Source organism: Danio rerio, chromosome 11, assembly GCF_052040795.2.
Source record: "Danio rerio strain M-AB ecotype USA chromosome 11, GRCz13ab, whole genome shotgun sequence".
NCBI classification, from domain to species: domain Eukaryota; kingdom Metazoa; phylum Chordata; class Actinopteri; order Cypriniformes; family Danionidae; genus Danio; species Danio rerio.
The window spans coordinates 36,693,801-36,720,411 of NC_141031.1; the positions used below are offsets into that span (position 1 = coordinate 36,693,801).

The following is a 26,611-nucleotide window of genomic DNA, read 5'->3' on the forward strand; positions in this document are numbered from 1 at the left end:
TTTTTGTGTGTGTGTGTGTGTCATAGAAATTTGGATATTGGTGCGTGTTTTTTTATATGCTAATGATCTTAATTAGGGGGAGTTTACAAATTATGAATGCCACATCTGAAAGTTCGCCCCAGAAATTGCACTTTGTTAATACATTTTAGAAATAATTCTGAATGTTTCCTGTCTTTTTTTTTTTTTTTTTTTTAGTTAGTTACACTCGAGTTTGAGCATGTGCAATTCTGTCGTTTGGTGGCATGATTAAACAAGATGATTAGACATTTAAAAAAAAGCGAGCGATTGGTCTATTTTAAACTTCTGTACAGAGAGGTCATGTTTTGATCTTCAGTTGGTCTTACAGAGCCATGTGATGCGATTTCGCAGGTCAGAGTTCACCAAGCTTGAACTTTTCAACACCATAAACTGCCACGCTTGACGCACATGCTGCGTTTCCGGTCTGCTGCATTCGCGTGTGTATGAATAGAAGTCTATAGAGAGAAAAGTGCAGCGTGACCATGGCTTTAAAGATTTACTAAATTTAATTTAGTTTACCTTAATCTAAAATCAGTTGTCCACTATTTGTTTTTATATATATGCCTAAAATATTGGTCATCAGCTTCCAAAAATAATTATTAGTTTCTGACAAAAAAATTAAATAAAAATGTAATCAGTGTTGGCCATCTCTAATTCACGTTTTATATTCTTTCATTTTTAAATCACCGTTTTCATGATCAACGTCAACGTTTTGACATTTTGTTTTGTTTTTGTTTTCTTCCCAATCGATATATATAAATAAATAGTATAATGTAGGTAGTGTTTTATGTACATCGCCAAAGGACAGTGAGACGTTGTGAAGGCTCCACATTCTCTTTAGCTTCAGAAGTCATTTAAATGAACTTTTAAAAATCTTCCCTTTTAGTCTTTAAACATCTGGAGACGACTTAAGCCGAGATCAAAGCCAGCGAGCAGCAAATCCTCAAACGCTCTGTTCATCAAACCATGAGATTACACAGACTCGCACCGACATTATATGTACACTTTTCACTTCAGAGTCTGAGTACACGATCAGACCTTCGCAAATGAAACGCATCATCCTGCATATGACAATGTTTCCTTTTTTCACCATTTACAGAGGTTAAACTGGCTGATCCGTAATGAGATTCACCGGAGGAAAACTGAGGCTTTTAAGACAATTTTGTAACAAATGCAGAGCAGATTTGACTTTGTTTGTCTGAAGCACAGTTTGTCTTTGTTCACAGCATCTGGGAGAGGATTTCTAAAGTTGTGAAGCTACAAATCTGCTGACACTCTTTGTAGTCAATGAGAGAATACACAAGGGAGCATTCTGGAAACTCAAATCTCATCTTTTTTTTTTTTTTAATAACCGAAACAAAATACAAAAGAACTGAGGACACAGTGGAGCACATTATGGCTTCAACATCAATCTTAGTTACTGACACCATTTCTGTAAAACAAAAACACGCTGGCATGAAAAGGAGAGCGTCACAAACGGCTGCAATACAAGATGATTATTATTATCATTTTTTCTGTTATTGAATCCCAGTTTATGTTGATTGTTACGTTTTTTTTCTGGGATTTTTGAAAACTTCACACTGATGACATCACACAAGTGTCACTGAGAAAGGGTCACAGTGGAAACTGTAGATGTGTTTGGCTTTGTTCAAGTTAACTACACTGTAAAAAAAAAAAAAAAAAAGTTTTTCCAGCAGCTGGTGTGCCAGGAAAAAAAAAAAAAGCAAAATTACGGCTGTTAAATTACAACAATTTAAAGTAAAATAACAGCCATTAAATTACAGAAATTTACTGTAAAATAACGGAGTTACATTACAGAAATTTACCATAAAATAACAGCCGTTAAATGACAGAAATGTACTGTAAAATGACTGCCGTTACATTACAGAAATTTACCATTAAAAAAAAACAGATGTTAAATGACAGAAATGTACATTACAGAAATTTACCGTAAAATAACACCCGTTAAATTAGAGAATTTGCCCTGAAATAACGGCCATTACATTACAAAAATTTACAGCAAAACAACAGCCGTTAAATTACAGAAATCTACCATAAAATAACACCCGTTACATTAAAGAAATTAATCGCAAAATAACACCCTGACCATAAAATAACAGATGTTACATTACAGAAGTTTCCCGTAAAATAACGGCCGCTAATTACCATAAAATAATGACCATTGCATTACAGAAATTTACTGTAAAATAACGACCATTAAATGACAGAATTTTACTGTAAAATAACGGCCTTTACATAACAGAAATGTACTTTAAAAAAACAGATGTTATATTACAGAAATTGACCATAAAACAACGAGTTTTAAATTGCATAAATTTACTGTAAAATAACGGATGTTACATTACAAAAATTTACAGCAAAATAATTACCGTTAAATGACAAAAATTCACAGGAAATTTAAATTTAAGGAAGTTTGTGTGATTTAATGTCCATTATTGTACAGTAAATTTCTGTAATTTAATGCTTTTTTTTTGCTTAAAAAAAAAAAAAAAAAAAAGTAAAATAACAGATTTTTCTACAGTGTGACACTAATCAGCCTTCAGAGAATCAACATAGATTAGTTCACCCAAAAATGAAATAAATTACAGTGTCTTCACATTGTCAAAATTTTGTTCGCAAAAGAAGTCTATCATCAAAGGCGTAGAAATGTATAAAGTGTTGCTGTGTAAAACATGCGCTGGATAAGTTGCCGGTTCATTCCGCTGTGGCGACCCCAGATTAATAAAGGGACTAAGCCAAAAACAAAATGAATAAATGAATTTCAGCGTCTTTTTTGATATAGTTTGTAAAACGATTAATACATTTCTTCTTTCTTGGGTGAACTATTCCTCTTACCAACTGTGGTTGCACTTTATTTTAGGGTAGGTGTACTAACAGTGTACTCAAGTAAGAAGGTACTGAGTTATACAAGTTAACAATATAAGGTAAGGTTAGATTAAGGGTTAAAGAGATTAAAGTTCACCCAAAAATTATGCTTTTTTTTTTTTTAGGTTTAATGGATTTCTTTTTTAGTTGAACACATAAAACAAAGATATTTGGAAGAATGTTGGTTGCTGGCACCCATCAACTTCCATAGAAGAAAAAAAAAATGACTATGGAAGTCAATGCATGCCACCTACCAGCATTCTTCAAAGTATCTTATTTTGTGTTTAATAGGAGACAAATAATAAATGAATAAAATAAGAAATGAATACATTTTTGGGGTGAACTATTTCTTGTGAAACAGAACTGTAAGATAAAGTGCAACCTCAACCTCCCTAAAGAAGGACAGGTCATGTACGTTTGGAAAGAGTGATTCCTCATCTGACCTTTCTTCCATTTATCCCATCCTTTATGAACAGGACGAGCAAACTACAAGACAGAGAGGCTGTAACAATGAAACGGCACCTCACATACCTCCACAAACCCAAAGCAGGCTATATGCTATCCCACTGAGGTGTATGGAGTGTCACTGTGGTAGTTGTAGTCTGGACAGACCTTCTGTACCAGCTTATAGTCTGCACTGAAGAAGTCAATGTAGATGCAGATCACCTTGAAGGGCTTGGAGCACAGCCAGGACACATGACTTTGGGTTTGCTCCTGAAAGCAAACCCTGTTAGGGAAGTCGCTGCAAACGGACGTCCTCTTGCTGCGGTCCGTCTTCTCGTATTCCACTCGACAGTTGAACGCCTTATTGTCTTTGGGCACCTCGATGGTCTCCTGTTGAGTGATCTCAAAATCGACAGCCTTGGAAGGAGGGACCAGACTAACAGACACGTTCCCTAGACCGGTGGAATTGTGACGGAAATAGACACTGAAGGTCCCGTTGCCGTGGTCGACAATTTTCCCAGTAATGAGAAGGTTAAGCTTGACGGTTTTGATGTTGGAATGGAAGTCGCCCCAGCCGAACATCTTCTTAAACTTGCCGGTTTTCACATAGGGACGACGTTTGGCCCTCGAGAGGGTTCCCTCGCTATCGGTGTGGTTGGATAACCAAGCCCACAGATCCAGTGCCCCAGGGTCCGGAGCTGTTTCATGGTTTGGGCTGTTAGATTGGGACGTGTGGGAGAAAAGCCGCAGGGATTTGAGAATCTCAGAACGAGAGGCGTAAGGAGAAACACTTCCCTCTTTATCATTTTCTGCCCAACCCAGAGGAGCCACAGCAGCTCCGAGCTTCGCTCCACATGTCACCTTTAAAGACAAAACCACAGAGAGCACTGTTAACGCAAGAGCTGGAGGATGCTGATGTGGATTTTGAAAATAACAGAGATCCCATCCAATACAGTGGACAAAAAGAAAGGTTTTTGTTGGTCAGCCTGAGGAAAAAGTCGTTTCCATAATGCAAACTTTTACTATTATCAAATGTAATGAAGGAACCATCAGATTTTCACCAAATTAAAAACAAAAACTGAATAAAAATATTATTACTTATTAAATAAAAAAAACACTTATTTCTTTCTTACTACAATTATTAAGCGAAAAAATGTTTTTATTAAAAAAAATTAATTATAACAATAAAAAATACTGATTAGAAAATTTCAGTAGTGACCTACTCATGATAGTACTGCATTTCTTCAGCTAATTTGTTTGGTTATTTAATTTACATTAGATAGTTAAAAACTATTTTTGGGGTTTCTAAAAAAAATCAAACATGTACTAAGAATAAAAGTTGTTTTTTATTATAACTTTAAAGATTTAGCAAACTTTCGTTTTTAAATATTAAGAAATACCATTAACAGCTCGGCACATTTACACTTGCAAAACTCTACATGAATAATGTACTACTGTACGACATGACTAAGATGACAGCTACAGTAGAATGTACTGTAGAAGAAATCACATGAGGTGCATCACTCCATAAATAATAGCAACATGAATAAAACTAAAATTAAGCAGAAAATGTTTTTGTTAAAAAATTATTTATAAAATCAATAAAAAAAAAAACTAATTAAAAAATCATAATAGTGAAGTAATTTCTGAAACATTTCTTAAAAATCCATAATTAGAATAAACAATTTACAAATTTAATTAAAAATCAATAGGAAAAATTAAATAAGCACACAAATTAGCTGAACAAATACAGTACTATCATGAGCAGGGAAAAAATAATTAATTATTTCCCAAAAACACAGCCTTTCTCCATAATATAACTTTTCATAATATAACAAACTAAACAAATTTAAATAAAAAAAAAGTTAATTAAAAATCGATAGCAAAAATTAAATAAGCAAACAAATTAGATGAACAAATACATTTTTACCAAATGAAGAAAAAGCTAAAAAAAAAAAACCATTGTTACTAAATAAAAATAACACTTATTATTTCCTGCTAAAATGTCTTATTCTTATTATTAAGCTGTTTTTTTTTTTTAAGCTTAAGCTTTTTTGATTTTCTCACCTTTTTAAAATATTTCCCAAATGATGTTTAACAGAGCAAGGAAATTTTCACAGAATGTCTAATAATATTTTTTTCTTCTGGAGAAAGTCTTATTTGTTTTATTTCACCTGGAATAAAAGCAGTTTTTAATACTTTAAAACCCGTTTTAAGGTCAAAGTTATTAGCCCCTTTAAGTAATATTCTTTGATAGTCTACAGAACAAACCACTGTTATAGAATGAAGTACCCTAACCTGCCTAGATAACCTTATTAACCTAGTTAATCTTTTAAATGTCACTTTACGCTGTATAGAAGTGCCTTGAAAAATATCTTGTCAAATATTATTTAGTCATCAAGGCAAAGATAAAATAAATCAGTTATTATAAATGAGTTATTAAAACTATTATGTCTAGAAATGTGTTTTAGAAAAGAAAAATCTGTTAAACAGAAATTGAGGGTAAAAAATAAACAGGGGGGGCTAATAATTCACGGGGCTAATAATTCTGACTTCTACTGTGTTTGCGCAATCAATTTTTAATTTTAGGGTGGGGTCCCATGAGGAGACCATGTCCCATGAGGGGTCCCAAGTCTGTGGAACCTAAAAGATTTAAAACCCATTAAAAAAAAAAAAAAACTTTCTTTTGATGTCCTATAGTGTGAAATCAATTAATTTCCCTTATAATGGGATTCTAACAGACATTAGTGATTAAAGTGTTTAGAGTCCTTACAATTTTGTACAATAATAGATTATAGAATAGAACCCCTCAGGTTCTCAACCAGGAATTTGCCAATGTATAAATCTGAGGACATGAAATAACACCTCAAGCATCTAAAAATGTGTCATTTAATAAGGTCTTCAAAAATCCAAATCTCAAACGTGCACTTTGCTTTTATCATGACTTTACAGATTACAACATCTAGAGTTCTCCAGCCTCCAGCACCTAGACTGCTGCTCTGCACAAGAAGTTTGGCCAGAGGGGAAATGGTCATGCCCCTCTGAGCCTGGATTCTCTCAAGGTTTTTTACACTTTTGTCAATTGGTGAAGTTTGTTCCTCGCTGTTACATTCCTGTGTTGAGTGATTATTGTGATTTTTTTTTCCCGCTGGTCTGTCTCTCTCTGTCTCTTTCTCTCTCTTCCACTCATACAGTGGCTCCGATTGGCTATACCCTAACGTCATCACACGGTCTCCAATCCAGCTGCTGCCATCGTGGCGTAGGCTAAAAGTGGTGACAGGATGCTACTCGCGAGGCCCCGGGACACTTGAATTTCTGTGTTGTGTTGTGTGTCAGTGAAATTTCTATCCATTTTCAGTGTTACAATTTGTTATATGTCCGTTGTTATTTGTCTGTTCTCCATTTGTCTACCATTAGTGATACGCGGATCTGAAGTTGGAGAGTGGGACAGGTAAGAATGTTGCGCGACATACACTCTAAAAAACATGGGGTTATTCTTTCTACCCAAATCTTGGCTTGAGGCATTTGGGTAATTTTTGGGGGTTATTTTCAGAGTCTTGAGTAGTTTCAAGCCAGCTCTTTGGGTCAAATCAACTCATAGCAGGGGCTGACTGGGATTCCACATATTATGTACTAATTTGTTTAAATGCAATGAAAATAGTGTAACATAAACGCAGATTCCTTGCGTTTTCAAATGATTAAAATGAGATTTATGCTCATAGCAGCCCTTAGTCAGACCTTTCTGAATTTTAAAATGTCTTACTAGCACCTTTTGTACACCTGTAATCAAAGCTGCACACCCCCACCGTACTTCAGTGACGCAGAGTCAAAACAAAACAATTGCCAGGTCATCTTTTGCAGGCATTTTTTGGATCAAAATAAGCTATTATTTAAATAAAAATAAACAATTATTAGGTAGAAAAAAACAACCCATTTATGGGGTTAAAAATAATAACCCAATTACTTGGGTTAATTTAACCCCGGATGTGTTCTGTCCTGTATTTCCCCAGCATTCATTCATTCATTCATTTTCTTGTTGGCTTAGTGCCTTTATTAATCCGGGGTCGCCACAGTGGAATGAACCGCCAACTTATCCAGCAAGTTTTTACGCAGTAGGGTTAAAAACAACACAATTTGGGTAGTTTTTAACCCTGTGTTTTTAAGAGTGTACTTTGTGCACATGTAGCTTTGAATATCACTGCTGTTAGACACACTAGATAAGGGCTGTGCTCCACCCAGGTTAGATGCGGAGATTTTATTTTCAATAACTGATATATATTTTCCTTTGGATAGTTAGGATAAAGGTTGGGCCAATAGAATAGATTGTTTTATTTATTTCTATTGTTTGGACGCCGTCCGCGTCTCATCTCTCCAACTCTCCCATCTATCTGTTCAAACATTTTGCGTCCCATTTGTTGTCTGTAATATCCAATATATTCTTGTAAATATTTATTGTTCTTTCTATATACATATTTTTGCACTTATTATTATCACTACCTTTGTAAATAAAAAATTTAGTAAGTAAATATTTAGTTAGTCGTGGTATTTTGTCCCTCACTTGTTGATATTGTGTGTTTGCTTATGAATGTTACTCTCCTTTGACTGACCCATTTTTAAAATCATAACACTCGCCACCGGCTTGCTTGGTTAGGACTTGTGGAGCTGCTTATCGATGGATTTGCTCTTCAGTGTTTGGACTTTCAGCGGTGAAAATTAAACCACGCTGAACTGATCTGAACGTCACCTCTGAAAACTGGATTGATAGTTTCAATTTACTAGAACTTCTATGTTAAGCTGCCTTGACACAATCTACATTGTAAAAGCGCTATAGAAATGGAGATGAATTAAATTAAATTCAATTAAGTAGAAATTAAGTAGAAATACTAAGAAATACCATAAACTGCTGCGTACATTTACACTCAGATCGCAAAACTCTACATGAATAGTGTACTACAGTACGACATGACTAAGATTACAGCTACAGTAGAATGTACTGTAGAAGAAATCAAAGGAGGTGCATCGCTACATAAATAATAGCACATAAATAGGGAATGAGAAACTGAAAGCTGCATTAGACAGACTTGTTTTAAATGATGCAAACAGGATGTAACATCTCCAGAGTATGAAACCCTTCACTGCAACGTGAGATTATTACTGACACCATAAACGCTACAAACCTCAAATCTAAAACAGCGACACCCTCAAACAAACCCAGCAAAACTGGATGCTTAAAAAAAACCATGCGACTACTAACGGTTTGAATCTAAAGTTCCATATCAGTTCTCCAGCCTATCAGTGTGAATCCTTTGTTTTGCAATGTAGGCTTGGTGAAAAATGAATGAACAGAAAACAGCGCAAAGGAGTGAGATAAGGGAGGAGCTGCCCTACTCTTCTTCTCTATCTCTCCATCTTTCAGAAAAGGCTCAAAAGACACTCGCATATACTTTCAAAGGGATATTTTGATGGAATGAAAGAGTGTATATGTCCCAAAAGGCTGTTTAGTCTCCATCTCCCCGATCTTTTTCCGCTTTCTCCAGCATTTCCCATTTATTTTCAGAGATAAAGAACTCAAGGAGGGCAGATATTTAGACGCCACAATTCAAAGCAGTTCTGATGAATGAGAACTAAAACTTGCGCATTAACACATACAATTTCTTATCAATATTGTGCAAATTCATGATTCAATCGTGAACTACAGACATCCTCTATAAGAATGCAGAGACGATCTGCAGGTTAGAAACGATGTATAGGAAAACAGGCCCGGCTCCAGCTTGGAACTTTAGGGTGGGCCAAGACACATTCCAGTTGAAGTCAGAATTATTACCCCCTTGTTTATTTTTTCCCCCAATTTCTGTTTAAAGGAGAGTTTTTTTCCAACACACTTCTAAACATAATAGTTTACATAACTCATTTATAATAACTGATTTATTTTATCTTTGCCATGATGACAGTAAATAATATTTGACTAAATGTTTTTCAAAACACTTCTATACAGCTTAAAGAGACATTTAAAGGCCTAACTAGGTTAATTAGAGTAACTACGCAGGTTAGGGTAATTTGGCAAGTTATTGTATAACAGTGGTTTGTTCTGTAGACAATCGGGAAAAAATATAGCTTAAAGGGGGTAATTATTTTGTCCTTAAAATGGTTTTTAAAAAATTAAAAACTGCTCTTATTCTAGCCGAAATAAAACAACTAAGACTTTTTGCAGAAGAAAAAATATTATCAGACATACTGTTAAAATTTCCTTGCTCTGTTAAACATCATTTGGGATATAATTTAAAAAAAGAAAAAAATGTTCAAAGGGGGGCGAATAATTCTGACTTCATATATACAGCATTGTTACGGTCAATTCGATTACAATTTGGTAACTACCCATAAAAAATGTTCTTGCTATAATTCCTTGTTATTTCTACACATTACTAAATTCATCCATAACAGAGTTGACAAACAAAATAAAAAACAGTTTATTTCTCTAAAAGTAAAACATAATCATTTATGTTTGTATGTAACTTTTTGAAATGTCAACTGTACATGCAATAGAATCACCCATATTGCTTTAAATGCAGATAATAATCTTTACAATAACTGTAACTAAAGTGCTCACGATGCTGGAATTTCCAACTTCAAAATGATTCCTTGAAAAAATATTAACATTCGATACCATTTTCAATATTTTGTGATTTTAAAAATCTTAATATCTTTATTAATTATTATTTAATGCACCAGAGCCACTATGGACATTAGTATTTTTTTTAAAAACTAATTTTTTAAAAGCAGATCTTTGCGTATTAGCCTACCTGTTAGAGGTAGATAGTTAATTATAGCCTAACAAAAAAAAATTTCTGTGTTTATTTCACATATAAAACATATAACATGTTTTAATCAATGCACATATGGCATTTAGCGTGCTTTACAATAGTGTTTTATGTGTGTGAGTCGACCTGCTCACTGAAACATCTTGAATTCTCAATATTTTTTCAATATTCATTATTCAATCCTGAATTTCCAATATTGTATTGCACTACTGTTAAGCACAACAGTGAACAGAAACAGTTTCAGATCTAGTGTGTATATGTTTTTGACGTTTTCCCTTGTCAGCTAAAAAGTTCAATAACTGAGGGAGATCACAAATTATAATTTCAGAAATTTAAAGGGAAAAATCGACAGCACTTTATATAGCTGTATTATTTAATAGTGTCAGTGATGTTGATATTAGTTAAGTTACTAACATCTCAATACTGTATATTGTATTTAAATTATTCTGTACTTTTTTTTTCTTTTTATTGGTATTGTGCTGTTTTTGTTAAATATCTTAAAAATGTAAATAACAGAAAATGACTAATAATGTGTAATAAAAATAAATAACTAAATAAATAACCAAATAAATAAATAAATAAAGTTAAAAAAATAAACAAGCACAAATTTGTTTAAAAAATATACACAATTTATTTTTTACTTTCAAACTTATGACATCAGGGACTTGATCTAAAGTAAATATGTTTCATTTAAGTTCAAGAATGATAATAAATTGATTTTATTTAAAAAAAAAACAAATAAAAAGCTAAAAAAAAAAAAATCGGGCTTAGCGATGGACATGAAAAGAAAAGTCTCTTGAGAAAGGGCACAGATTGTCATTTCATCTTAAAGTAGTTTCTGGGCTTTAAAGCTTCAAATTAAAATCTGCATTGGCATTGGGTGAAGGCAGTTTATACGCATTCAGATTAATCTTTGGAAATAATAACAATCACAAGCGTTTCGTTCTCCTTTGAGAAATAAGTCAAATTGATGGATTAAGAGGCCCTGCAGAAACTGGATTATCAGAAGATTTATTGAGGAAAGGAGACAAAAAGCTGTGGCATATTTGAATATTTGAATCCTAATCATTTTGCCTTATATGTAATTCAATGACATACAAAGCAATTCAATATTTTATTTCAAATCCATTTTTTTCCTTAGCTGGGTGTAATATTGAGGAAATTGTTAAAAAAAAGCTAAAAAAAGCTAACATGTTAATTTTTGTATTTATTCTTTAAAATGTCTGATTACATTTTGTTACAAAATATAAAATAAAATGTTAGCTTTTTTTCCAGAAAATTACAATTTGGTCAGAAAGAAAAAACTTTTAATCTGAAAAACAGGGTTATTCCAGCAAATATTGCTTTCTTAAATCGCCTTAAACTAAAACTTTGATAATTTTTTTTTTTAAATGATTATAAACATGCCTAAAAAATAAAAAAGTGCTCAGCATAAATAAGAACACCCCTCACAAATCTATCTTTTAAATTTATATTTGTTATAAAAAGCTATACAAAATTATATTTGTGCATATACATTAGATTAGTCAGTACTGAAGCCTCTGGAGCTTATCTAAAAAAATAACTTTCCAAAAAGTAGTACACCCAAATTTCTACGTTATAGAAAAATAATAAATTACACTTTAAAGAGGAAAAATCAAGAGAAGCAAAAAAAAAAAAAAAATGTGTTGAAATTTTTGTAGGTTGTAATTTTTTTTTTTTTGCAATATTTTGCTTGAATTTAATTGTATTATCTTTCAATTTCTATTTATGTTTGGTGACTAAAATATTATTTAATAAATCTGTTTTGTTAAAATGCACCAAAATACATTGCCAATATTCACTAAGAAATGGAAATATTATTTTTCAAAACGGGGTGTACTTAATTATGCAGAGCACTGCATACACCCACAAATTAAATATATTTAAATATAAATCAATTAAATATTTTTTATATTATTACTTATTTATTTTTAGACATATTTATTTATACTTTATAAAAAAATTAAGTACATTTTTTGTTTCGTTTTTTATTTTATTTTTGCCAATACATTTATTGTGAAACCATCAAAATAAACACTGCAACAGAAACATAAATTCAATTTAGCTAAAATAATTGAATTAACATTCATACCATGTGTAAGCAGAGCATTAGCAGGGCAGAGTAGCACTGGCACATCTTCATATATTTTGTAAGTCCAGCTCAGGGTTAGTAAAGATTAGGTCCACTTGTGGCTTGGTCTGGTATCAGTATGCCTAAAAACACAAAAATCTGTCATACTTACATGAAATCAACATAAAAGTAAACAACAAATAACATTAGATATTCTTCATATTTGAGTTTCACTGAAAAACTGCATGAATGTGTAAAATGAAGCATTCGTTTTGGTAGCTATATAACAAGTTGCCAACCGTTGAGGACTTCAAGGACAACACAAACACTTAATACACTTCATTAAACATGTAGACATCACCTATGTGCTATAAAATTGCAGATTAATAATGTTTGTATTTAATGACTTATATTTGATTGTACTTGATTTGATTGTAATGCGGGCGACATGATGGCTCAGTGGTTAGCGCTGTCGCCTCACAGCAAGATCGCTAATTCGATTGCTGGCTGGGTCAGTTGGCATTTCTGTGTGGAGTTTGCATGTTCTTCCCGTGTTTGTGTGAGTTTCCTCGGGTGCTCAGGTTTCCCCCACAGTACAAAGACATGCTGAATAAATAAATGAACTGAATAAACTAAATTGGCTGTAGTGTTTGAGTGTGCATGTCAGACTGCATGGGTGATCACCACTACTTGAAAGGCATCTGCTGTGTAAAACATAATCTGGATAAGTTGACGGTTCATTCCGCTGTGGGGACCCCTGATTAAAAAAGGGACTAAGCCGAAGAGAAAACGAATGACTGATTAGTTTTATTTTTATTTTTTTAACGCTGTGTTGTGAATAACACATCTTACAAATAACAAACCAAAGACAATAATAATTAGGTACTAAAACATGTTTTTAAAATACAATCATGTTGTTTAAAGTTTTAAATTCAGCCTGACATTCGTTACAGCACACAATTTCAAGTGTACAGAGCTAAATGATAATGATAATAAGAGATCTGCACATTGTAGAAAAAGTACCTTAAATTCAGAGTAAATTACTGGCTAATAATTGCATTACTTTCACAGTGAAATACTATATGTAAATTTACAGCAAATTACTGTGAGGTAGTTCACAGTAGTTTATTGTGATTTTGTTACATTAAATTACTGTGACATATAGTGTTACTTCACAGTAGATAGTAAAGTCCATTACTATGATTTCACAGTATAATCTTGTAGAATTACCTATATTTTACTGTGAAGCAGGCTTTCCTCAGCTATTCATTCTGACATTTACCCTGACTTTGAAATCATTTTGGGTGTTTAACAGTGTTTGGTTTTATGAATCAATTACTTTTGTTCCAGTTTATTATGTTTTTGGCTAAGCACAAAGTTATTTTCATTTAAAAATGATTTCATATTTCCATGTTAACCTTATAAAACTAAGGTTCAGTGCACCCAAAAATTAACAATTACAATGACATTCATGTCGTTTTAAAACAGGATGATTTTCTTTCAAGTTATTTTCGAAGATTGGAGCTGCAATGACATTGTTATTTCTAAATATTAAAAAAAGTGACAATACTGGCATAAAAGTTCATTTGTGTTAATATCTTTGTTGAATGAAATAGAGTTTGGATTCCTATAACTGACATGCAAAAGATATATTCCTTTTAATTTGCTGTAATCCTGCAACCTGCCTTAATTTCACAATAAAATTATGAATACAACACCATTACTGTGAATTTTTACAGTTAAATCCTGTAACATGATACTAATATAATTTACTGTGAAAAATTACAGTAACATGTTGTAAAAATCAGGACATTTTTACAGTCTTACCAAATGAATCACTAAACCAACAGCAAACTATGTTTATTATTATTATTACTTTTATTAAAGTAATTAATTTTATTACTCACCCTTCTACAGAAGAGTTGGAGCCATGCATTTCTGTGCTTTGAACATCCTTACAGTGCGCACAGAATGAGACTGAAACCCAGTGATGACGAACATCGCTCCCGGACAGTCCGAACTCAAAGTGACCGGCAATGAAAACTTCTTTGCATTTGATTAAAACAATATAATCTTCTTCTTTACTCAGCGTGGCTCGTGTCCAGCTGCATTAAATCCTCTTAGCTCTGCTCATCTGGGCTGCGCGCCTTTTCTCTGCAACACTCACATATCCTAACGCGATTATGTGTGGATGTGATTGTCTATCCGAAAGAAAAACAAATAACAAAACTGCTCTCTAAGCAGTCCCCTGGGTGAAAGTCCAGCTTTGCTGCATCCTCGCTCTCTCTTTGCTAAACTGATGTTGTGTGATGGATCAGTACGCTTTTAGGTTGTGACAGAGGAGTCACTGAGCCCAACCCCTAAACATCAGCACCAATAACTGCACACATCATCACACTTTACAGATTTTTATGTGTATGTAAAACTGTATGAACCCAGCAAGTGTAAAGAAACACTTTGTTGCTTCGTAAAACAGAAGGTGAATTTGCCTTGTGGGCAGAGTTTGTTTTCTGTTAAGAGACTGCAGGAATAAAACCTTTAATACATTAGATATGAAACTTGTTTATTCTAAGTATTATATTTAATAATAATAATGATAATAATAATAATAATAATAATAATAATAATAATAATAATAATAATGGGGGGAAAAATAAAATTTTTCTAGGTGCCTATTTTTTTAACACTGTCTTTATTATTTTAAGTAGCTTTTAATATGTACAACAGAAATCAAAATCAAACATATAAAATAATAATAATAAAAATATAAATAATAATAAATAAAATATTCAATTCAATTCAGCTTTATTTGTATAGCGCTTTTACAATGTAGATTGTGTCAAAGCAGCTTCACATAAATGGTCATAGTAACTGGAATAGTGTGGTTCAGGTTTTAGTGTTTAAGTTCAGTTCAGTTCAGTTTAGCTCAGTTCAGTGTGATTTAATCATTACTGAGAGTTCAAACACTGAAGAGCCAATTCATCGATGCGTAGCTCTACCAATCCTGAACCATGCGAGGCAGTGGCGACAGCGGAGAGGGAAAAAAAACTTCACCTATAAAACAAAAAATGATATAAAACAAAAAATATATAACGATGGTTTGTTCTGTAGACAGTCAAAATATAAATTAAAGGGGCTAATAATTTCGTCCTTAAAATGCTGTTTAAAAAATTAAAAACTGCTTTTATTCTAGCCGAAATAAAACAAATAAGAAATACTAAATAATATAAATATAAATATTATCAGACATACTGTGAAATTTTCCTTGCTCTGTTTAACATCATTTGAGAAATCTTTAAAAAAAAAAGAAAAAAAAATATTCGGGGTGGGGGGGGGGGCATGTAATAATTCTGACTTCAACTGTATTTGCATATACAATATTGAGGTGCATCATATAACAACAACGGTATATCAATAGTTATACAGAGAAAAGATTCCTTCAGGAAACCTACAAAGGGATCCCAAATTTTGAAAAACGTTTCAGGTTTTCTCTTGACTATACAAGTAAATTTTTCTAAAACCAAACAATAATACAATTCTTGCAAACATTGTGCAAAATGCGGGCTTTCTGTATTTTTGCAAAAACGAGCTGTTATAAGCTTTGCATTTAATAAACAGAAAGTTAACAGTTTATTTTCTGAACTAGTAAAAGTGCTTGTAATTGGAAAAATAGCTATTGCACTATATGAAAAATAACAAATTAGATCCAAAAACACCAAGAATGAAAAAGGTAACAATAAAATATTCAATCATTGTTCTGCCAAACACATTCTATAGGTGACTTGCATAAATGTATAACAAGTAAAATTACCAGACATTTAAAAAAAAAAAAAAGGCCTGTCACGATTTCTATTTTTTGTTGTAGGATATATTGCACCAAAATATATTGCGATAAATTATATTATTGTCTTTTTATCACAAGACCATTTTATGCACTCATTATATAATGCTAGAATGCAAATACACTCTCCGCATAATAGAAGACATATTTTATTCTTAAGAATATTTAATTATAGTCATTTTAACTATTGAATAATTAGACATTGGGATCGGAATGTATGCTGAACAAATTAATAAGGTAAATATAGTGTTTATTTGTCTATAGTGTTTTTCTAAACCATACTGACACTGACACCAATAGAGATAAAGATGTTGCCCAATCAGCTAAAATGTTGCTATTGTTTCTTTTTATTTATTTATGGACGATTTCCTATATTGCATAACCAAAAACGATTGCGATCATGGCCATGTAAAATAATAAGTTTGTACGATGACATTATTTAAAATAAATAAATAAATAAATTATATATATATATATATATATATATATATATATATATATATATATATATATATATATATATATATATATATATATATCTATTGTTCAGTGCAAGATATTTTGCAAAAAATAAACTAAACATTTCTGACACTTGCTGAAAAACTTGTTGCTGACAAACGGGAAAATCCCAATAGGTTAAAAGATAGTGGCCATGTTTAAAATTATAATTATTAATCAGTGGTTATCAATAATTCATTAGTATTTTGGGTTAGTGATCTCTTAACAAATAATCAACTGATTGTTGTTTAGAATATACCTGACAAGACTTTTCGGTATACTTGATGGTATTTTAGTGGATTTCTTTGGTTTATCATAAAAATTGATTAATTAACATTTGTCCATTATAGTGAACAAAATTAAATCACTTAAATTCAATTAATCAGCAAAAGTAATTCTAAGGCATTCGAAAAATGTGGAAATTGTTTTAGAAAGCCCTAAGTGGCTATTCCAAGGCTTTTTAATATATTTCCACATGTTTCGAGTCCCTTGGATTTATTGGGTTATAAGTACACCCCTCACAAACCTGTCTTTTAAACTGATATTTTTTTAATAGGAAGCTATACAATATTATATTTGTGCATATATGTTATATTAGTCAGTACTGAAGCCAGATCTGGAGCTTATCTAACAAAATAACTTACGATAAAAGTGCAAAAACTAGTATACCCAAATTTCTGTCATAGAAAACTATTAAATACAAACTTTATATATATAAAGAAGTCATTTGTTATAAGAATGTTTCTGAAAACTAAAACGAGACTACAGAAATGAAATTATTTGGAAACAGCTCCGCTCTGTGGTTGTAACAGCGACTGCAGTTCAATCCTCTGTGGAGTCAAGCGCGCAGACAAAGAGATGTGTTAATGCAGGATTTATTTACTCAAGCAAAGAGCCGATGTTCGAGCACAAATAAAAGAACAACACAATAAATATCAGAACTTACAGATCTATCATTTATAAAATGAACAAAAACTCGGCAGCAGCGATGCACGTTTCTTCAATCACAAAATAACTAACAAAACTACTTACAAAGCTTCTCTGCAGACTCATTTGCAGGACTCCCTTATAATCTGGTTCTGATTCTTCAACATTGTTGCCAACAAGGACATGAAGTTCGGTTTCTGCACATTAGGTTTTGGGTCAGAGATTTTCTTTTGATTCCCCTGTTTAATCTTGGGTTTCACACTGAACAGATCTGTGGGCGTCCTGAACCAATCGGAATCCTCAGACGACTCTTCCTGCAGCTCAATCTGGGCTTCATGAATCTCTCCATGCTCATGCTGCTGCCGTGGGCTTTTCCTCTGCTCCCCGGTTTGCAATTGTTCATCAAACTTCAGCACCCGGCGTGTTACGTCTACACCATCAGACACTTCCAGCTCCTTCATTTTGCCCTTGGCATTAGCGCTCTTCTGATTGCTGGAGTTCTTTTGGTTTGATTTTAAAAGCTTTTCTTCTGCATAGAGTTCATCCTCCTGTGTTTCTCTGACACTGAGGTTGAATGGAGAGAGCTGCTGGAGAAAGGTGTTGTTCACTGAAGGCCTTCTTTTTACAGAGGAGTTCCAGCCGGCAATGGGTGGAAAAACCACTCGCGGCCTCTTCCGATGTCGTGGCTTTGCTCTGGTAATGGACAGGTCGGACTGAATGGAGGTCAGATACTTGCAGCGACGCAAAATCCTAAACATGAGTACAGAAAATGAATTTAATTATCACTGTATGCTTATTACTGGAGTAGTTGACGTCTTTCATTGAATAATATAAATGTAAGTTACATTGTGCTCAGCTATTTGTCTTTTTTTACTAAACAAAAAAAAGTTTTATCATGATGTGATGCATTATCATAATATGATTATATAAGCTTAGACATTCAGCTTTATTAAAAAAAATGACATTTTAAAATACAATAAAGCGTTAATAATTTTGAATTGTAATTATGATGAAAATAATAATAATATTAATTCACAACATTACATATTTTACTGCATTTTCTCAATTAATTGTGTGAAAGCACCCTAAAATCATTGCCGGTTCCTGCAGTGTGAACATACCAAAAACTGCTTAAAATTGATCCATTTGTCTAAAACATTTATGTAGTGTGATTTCATTCCCTGTTAATCTTGCAACTCTGAGTCATAAAAAAAAAAATAAAAAAAAAAGTTTTTATTTTATTTTATTTTTTTTTTTGATAATGGCTTGTTGACTCACCTCTGCAGAAACACATGAGGTCTGGAGCACTTCATCTGAGTTCTGACAGCTGAAAAACCTGAGCCTTGTGCTAACATCTTCCTAATGTGACTTAAGCTGGTCCACAATAACCTGAAGATCAACATTCACACAGATCAACACTCAGGACTATTATTATATTATTATTAAATTAAAATTATAAAAAGAGTAATTGACAGATGGCAAAAAGATTTTTTATTAAAACATGGCTGATTACACTTTGAAACGGATATTTTTTAAGCTGGTCCTACAGTATGTGTAGTTTTAATAATGCATGAAAGTGCATTGGGTGATGCGTGCTAATGAAGAAAGAGAAAAGTTGCTCATTTACACATCCTTCTCATTTAACAATATTAAATTAGTTAAAAATGGCAAACATATTTTAAAACACTGATGTACAATGCTCTATGTTTATCTTTCAGTTTCTCCTTTTTAGATATTAGACTTCTCAATTTGGTCTAAATACTCATTGGGCCTCATTTGTGAGACATTTACAAATAAATGATAAATTGGTGTATAAAACAAACCTCCAGAAAACTCTCCGCATGGATTCATGAGCACTTTGTAAACATCAGATTCGATGTGTATGCTAATGCATTCCACATTTATTTATAAACAGGCTGCATGTGCACACGCATTCACAATTAGCATAATCCCCGTCTGTTGCATGCACAAGTGAGGATTTTCTGTAAAGCAATCAACATTCAGCAGCAGTTCTAGCTCCACTCTTTTGGTTCTGTTGTGAAAAGACCCCTTAAGTCGCCTTTCCACTGCACAAGACAAACAACAAGCGACAGACCGGAAGTCATTCATTTCCAACGGAGAGCAGTCCGGGAGCTGCGTTGAGTTCCAATCATCTCCGTATGCGGAAAAGTCGGATCCGAATTGAGCTGTGGATCCGTCGAAATATTTGAACTCCTGCAACTAGACCACATGCGACCTGCCGACCGGATATGATGTATTCCAGTGTTGTCCAAGCAGGTCCGTGCGCACGAGATGAGAAATAGGAGTTTATTTGGGTATTTTTGGAATTATAAAAAGTCTATATTAAAGAAAAACATTTCTGTTCATAAATGTAAGTAAGAAAGTAATAAAAATATATATTTTTAATGTTGTCTCCACATTCCCTCCAATATTTTAGAGGTCTATGAGTTTCTAGTACTCATTCATCCATTAAACTATGTAATCGCACAGAGAATAAAGACTATTGCTTTTGCAGTTCTATATTTCGGACACCGTGAGAATCAGCTTCTCCCCCGTGGTGCACGACAACACTGAAAATACCGAGCGGCTGCCAGAAGGGGGCATATTCCGACAGTCGTGTCCAAATGTCGTGTGCAGTGGAAAGGCGGCTTTGGTAAGGCAGGCCCTTAGCCAGCCTGGTAAAAGGAGTGGAGTTTTTTTTTTCTCAAAAAAGTTTTTTTTTTTCAGTTATTTGCCTCATTTTCTATTTAATTTTGAGATTTATGTACTGAATTTTAGTGACATTTAAAGCACTACTTTGAGCTGAATTAGCTTGTCGGATGGTCTGCAAGGATTACATTGCGATATCAATGATGAAACGATATATTGTGCAGCCTTAATCGGTGCTGCAAACAAAAACTTTATAAAATTGAAAACAGTCCCATTAACCTTTCACTAAAAGTTTATCAGTGGCTGAAAACTCTAACTGTGCATTTAGCCTATTGCAATGTGACATCAGTTTATAAAAACATACCCCTTCTCTCGATGACGCCGTCTCTGAGGATGACGCTTTTTAAGCAGAACCCACATATCACAAGATAAAGATGCTGGATCTAATAAAAAAACAAAAAAAATCATTAACACAAAAAAAGCACTTTATATTAAAGAAAAAAAATATATATGAATTTAAATATAAAGTTTCATTTCTCACTTTTATCTCTGCTTTTCTTATTAGTGCTCGGCCATCTTCTGACTTTGGTGAAAAGTCTCTCACATTCTCTGCATCTTATATTATCAACAGGCCGAGAGGGCGAGCTTGGGCCTGAATTTACAGTATGATCGCTACTGGAATCATCCGATACAACAAGTTCTTCTCGTGAATGAACAGGACTTGTTGGCCTCAACTCGGTCTCACATTTGTTTGACATCAACCTGAGTTTCTCTAAAGTGTCCTCAGCCATAGCACCAACAGCCAGCGAGATCTTCTGAACCGTATCCTGCTGTGATTCTACAACAGAAAGCCTCTTTTTACCTGCTCGCCTTGAAGCAGCTGCTTTATACTTTCTAACTGGCCGCTTCATCTCACGAATAACAGACACTTGGTCTATTATTTCTTCAATACTCTCTGATTGGCTGGAGTCGGTGTCACTCAACAGCACAGAGATGCTCTCAGAGCCTTTCACATTTTTAGGCTCTTGCTGTCGGCCTTTGAGGATTGTGGAGCGACGCAGATTCATAGAGACAGACTTGGTAGTGATTTCACTGAGAACCAAAATGTTCACCTGTGAAGAAGAATTAGGACACTTCATTAATTAATCAAATATGTCATAGACATGTTACAAGATCTGTTCCAGGAAATAGCTTCTGACTTGTATATATATATATATATATTTAAAAAAGTGATTTTCTACCTCACTGTAGCATCCTGAAACTTGTCTTTGAGGAAAGTTATTGAGGTAGTAGTCATTTGCCCTGAAAGAATAGTCAGCAGTGACTAAATGTAAACTAACTAATCCTTACAGTTTTAAGTTCAATCTAAACAATATAAGTAAAAATAGCACATTAGATGGCCTTAAAGCTGGACTTTTCACCCTATAGACTTCCATTCATATGCACGCAAATGCGGCAGACCGGAAACACAAGCTCATGCAACAAGTTTTGCATGTCGCTGCATTCCAAAGTACAAGCTTGATGATATTTACAGAAATTTAAAATATTGAAAATCGCTCGCTTGTCCCATCATCTTGTTTTATCCGGCCCACTTTAGGACAGAATTGTGCTAACTCAAGTGCAGGGGTGACCAAACTTTTTCTTATAAAGGGCCAAAAGCCAAACTAGATTGAGACTCGCAGACCGAAGGTAAATATAGCTGACATGGGCATGTCCTAATTCATTTAATAATGTTTAAATATAGCTTGAAAACATTGCTTTGTAAAGAAAGCTTTACAGACTACTATTGGGCTCACCTGATTCCAAACATTTGATTTCAGACTTTGTACATGAGTTTTCTCAAGAACTGAGCTACTCTACACAATGCATTTGAAGAATGCTTGGGAAGAGCAACTGGGTATAGAGATTGAGATTGATACATGGGAGGAAAGTCTTAATAGAATTGGATCTTGTTTTATTAATTCCAGGCATCAGTTAATTATTACATAATTTGCACAACTTAAAATTTAATTACACATAATTTTTCCTACCATTGCCCCTACATTTGACCGGTGTAAGTCTGTTGAAGGCTCCCTGACCCACCTTTTTTTGGGGTGTCCAAAACAATATGATTTCTGGTGACATATTTAAATGGTTTTCCGATATGTTTGGTTTTACCTTTTCACCCGACCCAGAAATTGCTCTATTTGGGTACTCTAGTTCTCTGCAGAATGGAGTTACACTAGAGAAGCTGCACCTGATTTTGCCTTGATTTGCTCAAAGACGTCTTCTGCATTGTCCACTATCTGTCGAATGACAGTATTTACATTTTTACAAAGTATTTATTTACATATTTGCAATTAACATTTAAATGAAATATGTAAATTTTAGTTGGCTTTTTTTCCAATAAAACAAATAAAAAAGACTATTTTAAACTAAAAACAATCTCTGTTAAAAGCATTGACCCCAACCCTGCCATCATATGTACATACTCCTTTCTCAGATGTGATGGTGGGCCAAATCAAAGATTACAATGGGCACACTTTGGCCTGCGGGCCCTAGTTTGGGCATCTTTGCTCTAGTGCACAAAAAAGTTACACAATGATTCACAGTGGACAAAAATGTTTATGCAAACAAACAAACCTTTAAACTACCATGTTTTAATCTATTTTTAAACTTTCACCGGCATACTGCATTTAGCATCAGTCATGATGTTTCAAATATTTATTAATTCTAGGGATTTTAAGCCTATAAATTACCGTTTGACTACATAATGTCATGTTGTTATTATACAATAAAATCTATTAAACAAAAATTATAAACAACTCGAATTTTTCATTTTATAAAAGCTAAGATTTTATTTTCATTAAAGAAATGGAAAAGTCAATAATCAAATACATTATTTGCTCTAATGCATTATTTTTTATGCTGTCTCAACTCACACACAAAAAATTCAGTGTACATAAAATCCCACGGACATAACTGTAATCACATAGTTTTAATTCACTTAATTTGCAGTCCTTTTGAAACAGAAAACAGAAAAACGTTAGCTCTTCCATATTTTAACAATATGGAAATTTATTAAATAAGATGGATGCCTTTTTGCTTGCAAATGGCACTGGAACTTAATATTAAATTTGTTTAATAATGGGATATGTGGGGATGTTTCTGGGAAATATTTTCACACCTATCTAGTGTACCATTAGATTAGGGCTGCGAGATATGGTAAAAATACAATCTTAACAATTATTTTTCCTATTGAACGATAACGATAAATATTTTCATACAAGTTGTTAATGTTTCCAGATTTAAGAGTACCCCAACAATGACTGAAGCCACAAAAATTAGTGTTCATTAAATGACATAACATATTTTCAGCCCATAAATTTTCAGTTGCTGAAAATTCGATACATTCTTAATATCATTGCATTGATGCACATTTCTGCTACGTGACTGGCTCTTATATCAATATAGAGTAGCAAAGTGCAGAGCCTTTCATTGTTATAGACATAAATTGTATCGCGATGCGATATATCGTTTATAAGCCCAGTCCTACCATAGATTTATGAAAGAAACAAATAACAGTGATCAAAAAAGTAAAATATAGTCATTAAGGTAAAGTTGGTTTTATATTCGCATATTCGTTCAGTGACAACTTGTTACATGCTCCCTATATTGTTTACCATGGTACTTTGAATATTCAGCTTGAAATCACATGACTTCAAAACAATATTAGCACTATTTATTTGACTGTGAACAATGTTGTAATTTGATAGTCATTGGCTGCTAATATGATTTCAGTAAACTGTAAAACCCAAATAGTTAAGGTAGCTCAAACCATTTGAGAAAATCGATTGCAACAAACAATTGGAGTTCAAAAATTAATCATAATGAGTACTGTGAACCTAATCCATTTGAGTAAATGAAGAAATACGAGCACAATAAAGCCTGGTAAATGAAGAGAACTCCAACTGAGTACTTACTCCATTAAAGTAAAGAGGTATTCAAGTAACTCTTTACCTTCAACACTGAGTTTAAAACTCCTTTCAAACGAGTAGATTTACCTTTCAGTAAATTTTAAGTTAACGAACGTTACACTCTTTTTATTTGATAAAGTTGACAGTTGGGTTTAATAGTGTACTTTAATTTTTCCAAAGAAAACTTTTCTAAAATTATATTATAAAGGAGAAAGTCCAAATGTGCAAATATACACCTTTACATCAATAATACATTCTGCCTGAACACAGCCAAAATTGTAAAATAAACCATGTAAGTTACAAAGAAAAAGATAATAATTAATTCTTTATTTGGGAAGGCTCTTTTACTGATTGAGGTAACTTAACGTTAAGTTGGTTTTATATTCGCACATTCACTCATTGTAACGATCCCTAACTTAACGTTATATGGTTTACTATGCCAACGTACTTTGAATATTTGGTGCGAACCCTCATGTAATTATTACTTCAAAACATTATTTAACTGACTGTGAACGATGTTGCTAATGTGATTTACTAACAAAAAATGTTGAAATAATACTTTTATGAAAATATAAACTTTTAACCAACTTTACCTCAATCTTTTACTGTGAGTTACATACAGTGAACCGAGGTCGTCGTCAGTACTCACTTAACTACAAAAAACTTAACTGAGGTAATTATTTTAAGTGTGACGCTAACCTGTTAATAAGAAACGTAATCAGTTTAGAAATACTAATGTTAACATCATCTAACGTTAACCCAAACATTTCATGTCTGTTTGGCATCTTCACGGTCACGTTGACGAGAAGCAATTGAATAAGTAAGTTGTTATTAGAACAAAATTCTAACGTATTTTTCTTACTCAGTCTTGAAATGTCGACAGTCCGTTTGGTCTAACATATCCAACAAGTCCATAGAACCAAAGTAGAGTATGAAGCGAATTAAATAAAGCGAAATTGCAGTTTCTCTGTTTACCTCAGAACTGCTGAACTCACTCAGTTAGCGCGCGATCACATTTGTCTCGCGAGAACTGTCAGCAACCAGAGACTGCAGTTTCACCACATCGGCCTTTAGAGGACGACAGTGTGATATATTTAAAGGGCACATATGATGAAAATGCACAGGCAGGTAAAACCAGCTACGTGTAATACTATAATAACAGCTCAAATCTGCGATATTTAAAAAGGTATAATAAATAATCTTTTGAGCTGAAACTGTACAGACACATTCTAAGACAAATTATTTATTTTAAAATCTCGAAAAAGTGTCAACATAGGTGCTCTTTAAGTGTACTTTTTTCCGTAGTAGACAATTTCTGAGCTGAACTCTACTGAATCTGAGAGTTCAGTTTACAATCAAAGAACACTATTTAGTATACTAATTTAACCACATACAGTAGGCTATTATATTAAGGGATTTCGTTTGTTGTTTACAAAAGTTGCTTTACATCACCTAACGACAATCTGTATTTTTCCCCTGAATTTAACCTTTGTTAATTATTCAAAATGTTCATGTTAGTTTAAAAGGTAACACCTTTAATCTTAAAAAAATGTATTCACAAATAAGATTTACATAAACTGTAAACTAGGCCTATATTAAAACTATATTCTTAACTTTCCAATTACCACTTAATCTTTGGTTGTAATGTTGGACAATAAACTTTAGTGAAATGTATAGACTGACTGTGTAAGGAAAAACCTTCAACACTTCTTAAAAAAACTACACAAACAAAAAACTACTTAGTTTAAATGAGCTGAAACAACACAATTCTTGAGATTTCATTGGGACAACTTAATTTTTTATGTTCAATCCACATAAATTTGTTAAAAGTGTTAACTTAATCAACAACATTAATGAATTGTGTGGACTCCTGCATTTTTTACAGTGTATTGTCTTTTAATGTTGATAACAACCTGTGTGTTATAATGCTTTTATCAACAGTATTGCAATATTTTGTTGTTATGGAAATGCTTCTGAGGCCCAGAAGAGGTCACTGGGAAAGATGGTAACCAGTAAGATGTTGGGAATAAAACTAAAGAGCATTAATAGTATATACATAGAAAGAGTATTAAATAAGGCTATCATGATTGTCAATGATAAGAGACATTCTTTATCATACACCCTAAAAATTGTTACCATCAGGTCGTCGATATTGTGTTTCCAGACGTGTCAGAAATAGGACAAAATTATCATTGATATCTCAAGCAATTAAGATTTTAAATTCCTCCTCTCTCAGTAGCAGTTGATGTCCAGCAGATTGGATATTTATTTAGAGTAGAGGTACCATGGTATGTAGGATTTTTAAATGATTTATTAATAGAAATGTCAAATGTGAAATGTCAGATGTCTCTGTGAGATGCTGCAAGTGAGATTTCCCTATATGGGGACAAATAAAGTTAACTAACTAACTAAATGATTAATCATCATTATAAAAAATAAATAACTGAATAATTAAATATAAATCCACACCATAAGCCAGTGA

At 33.0% G+C, this 26,611-nt stretch overlaps 2 protein-coding genes and 1 long non-coding RNA gene across 11 annotated transcripts; 1 reads left to right on the forward strand and 2 right to left on the reverse strand.

The window, feature by feature from the left end:
• Window positions 1–3,213: 3,213 nt before the first annotated feature.
• nxph2b (neurexophilin 2b) lies at window positions 3,214–14,559 on the reverse strand. Its single transcript, NM_001326406.1, is given in 3 exon segments — window positions 3,214–4,209; window positions 12,280–12,401; window positions 14,166–14,559. Coding segments are annotated over 2 exon segments (798 nt in total). The 5' UTR covers window positions 12,331–12,401; window positions 14,166–14,559; the 3' UTR covers window positions 3,214–3,462.
• LOC147841836 (uncharacterized) lies at window positions 3,381–7,872 on the forward strand. Its single transcript, XR_015502784.1, has 3 exons — window positions 3,381–4,328; window positions 6,301–6,410; window positions 6,543–7,872. It is a non-coding gene; the product is annotated as an uncharacterized LOC147841836 (long non-coding RNA).
• Window positions 14,560–17,456: 2,897 nt separating the features above from the next.
• Window positions 17,457–25,198, reverse strand: si:ch211-227n13.3. 9 transcript variants are annotated; one of them, XM_087273954.1, is made up of 7 exons: window positions 22,645–22,730; window positions 22,410–22,458; window positions 21,415–21,475; window positions 20,715–21,285; window positions 20,538–20,616; window positions 18,803–18,913; window positions 17,457–18,274 (listed from the first exon to the last, which is right to left on the reverse strand). In XM_087273954.1, exons 4-7 carry the CDS (start codon window positions 21,238–21,240, stop codon window positions 17,647–17,649), a joined length of 1,344 nt encoding a protein of 447 aa, XP_087130080.1. In that variant the 5' UTR covers window positions 21,241–21,285; window positions 21,415–21,475; window positions 22,410–22,458; window positions 22,645–22,730; the 3' UTR covers window positions 17,457–17,646. The 9 variants fall into 9 exon arrangements, with proteins under 9 accessions (XP_087130080.1, XP_087130081.1, XP_087130078.1 ...); XM_087273955.1 differs by having other exon boundaries at window positions 22,331–22,458; XM_087273952.1 differs by having other exon boundaries at window positions 22,618–22,730.
• Window positions 25,199–26,611: the final 1,413 nt, after the last annotated feature.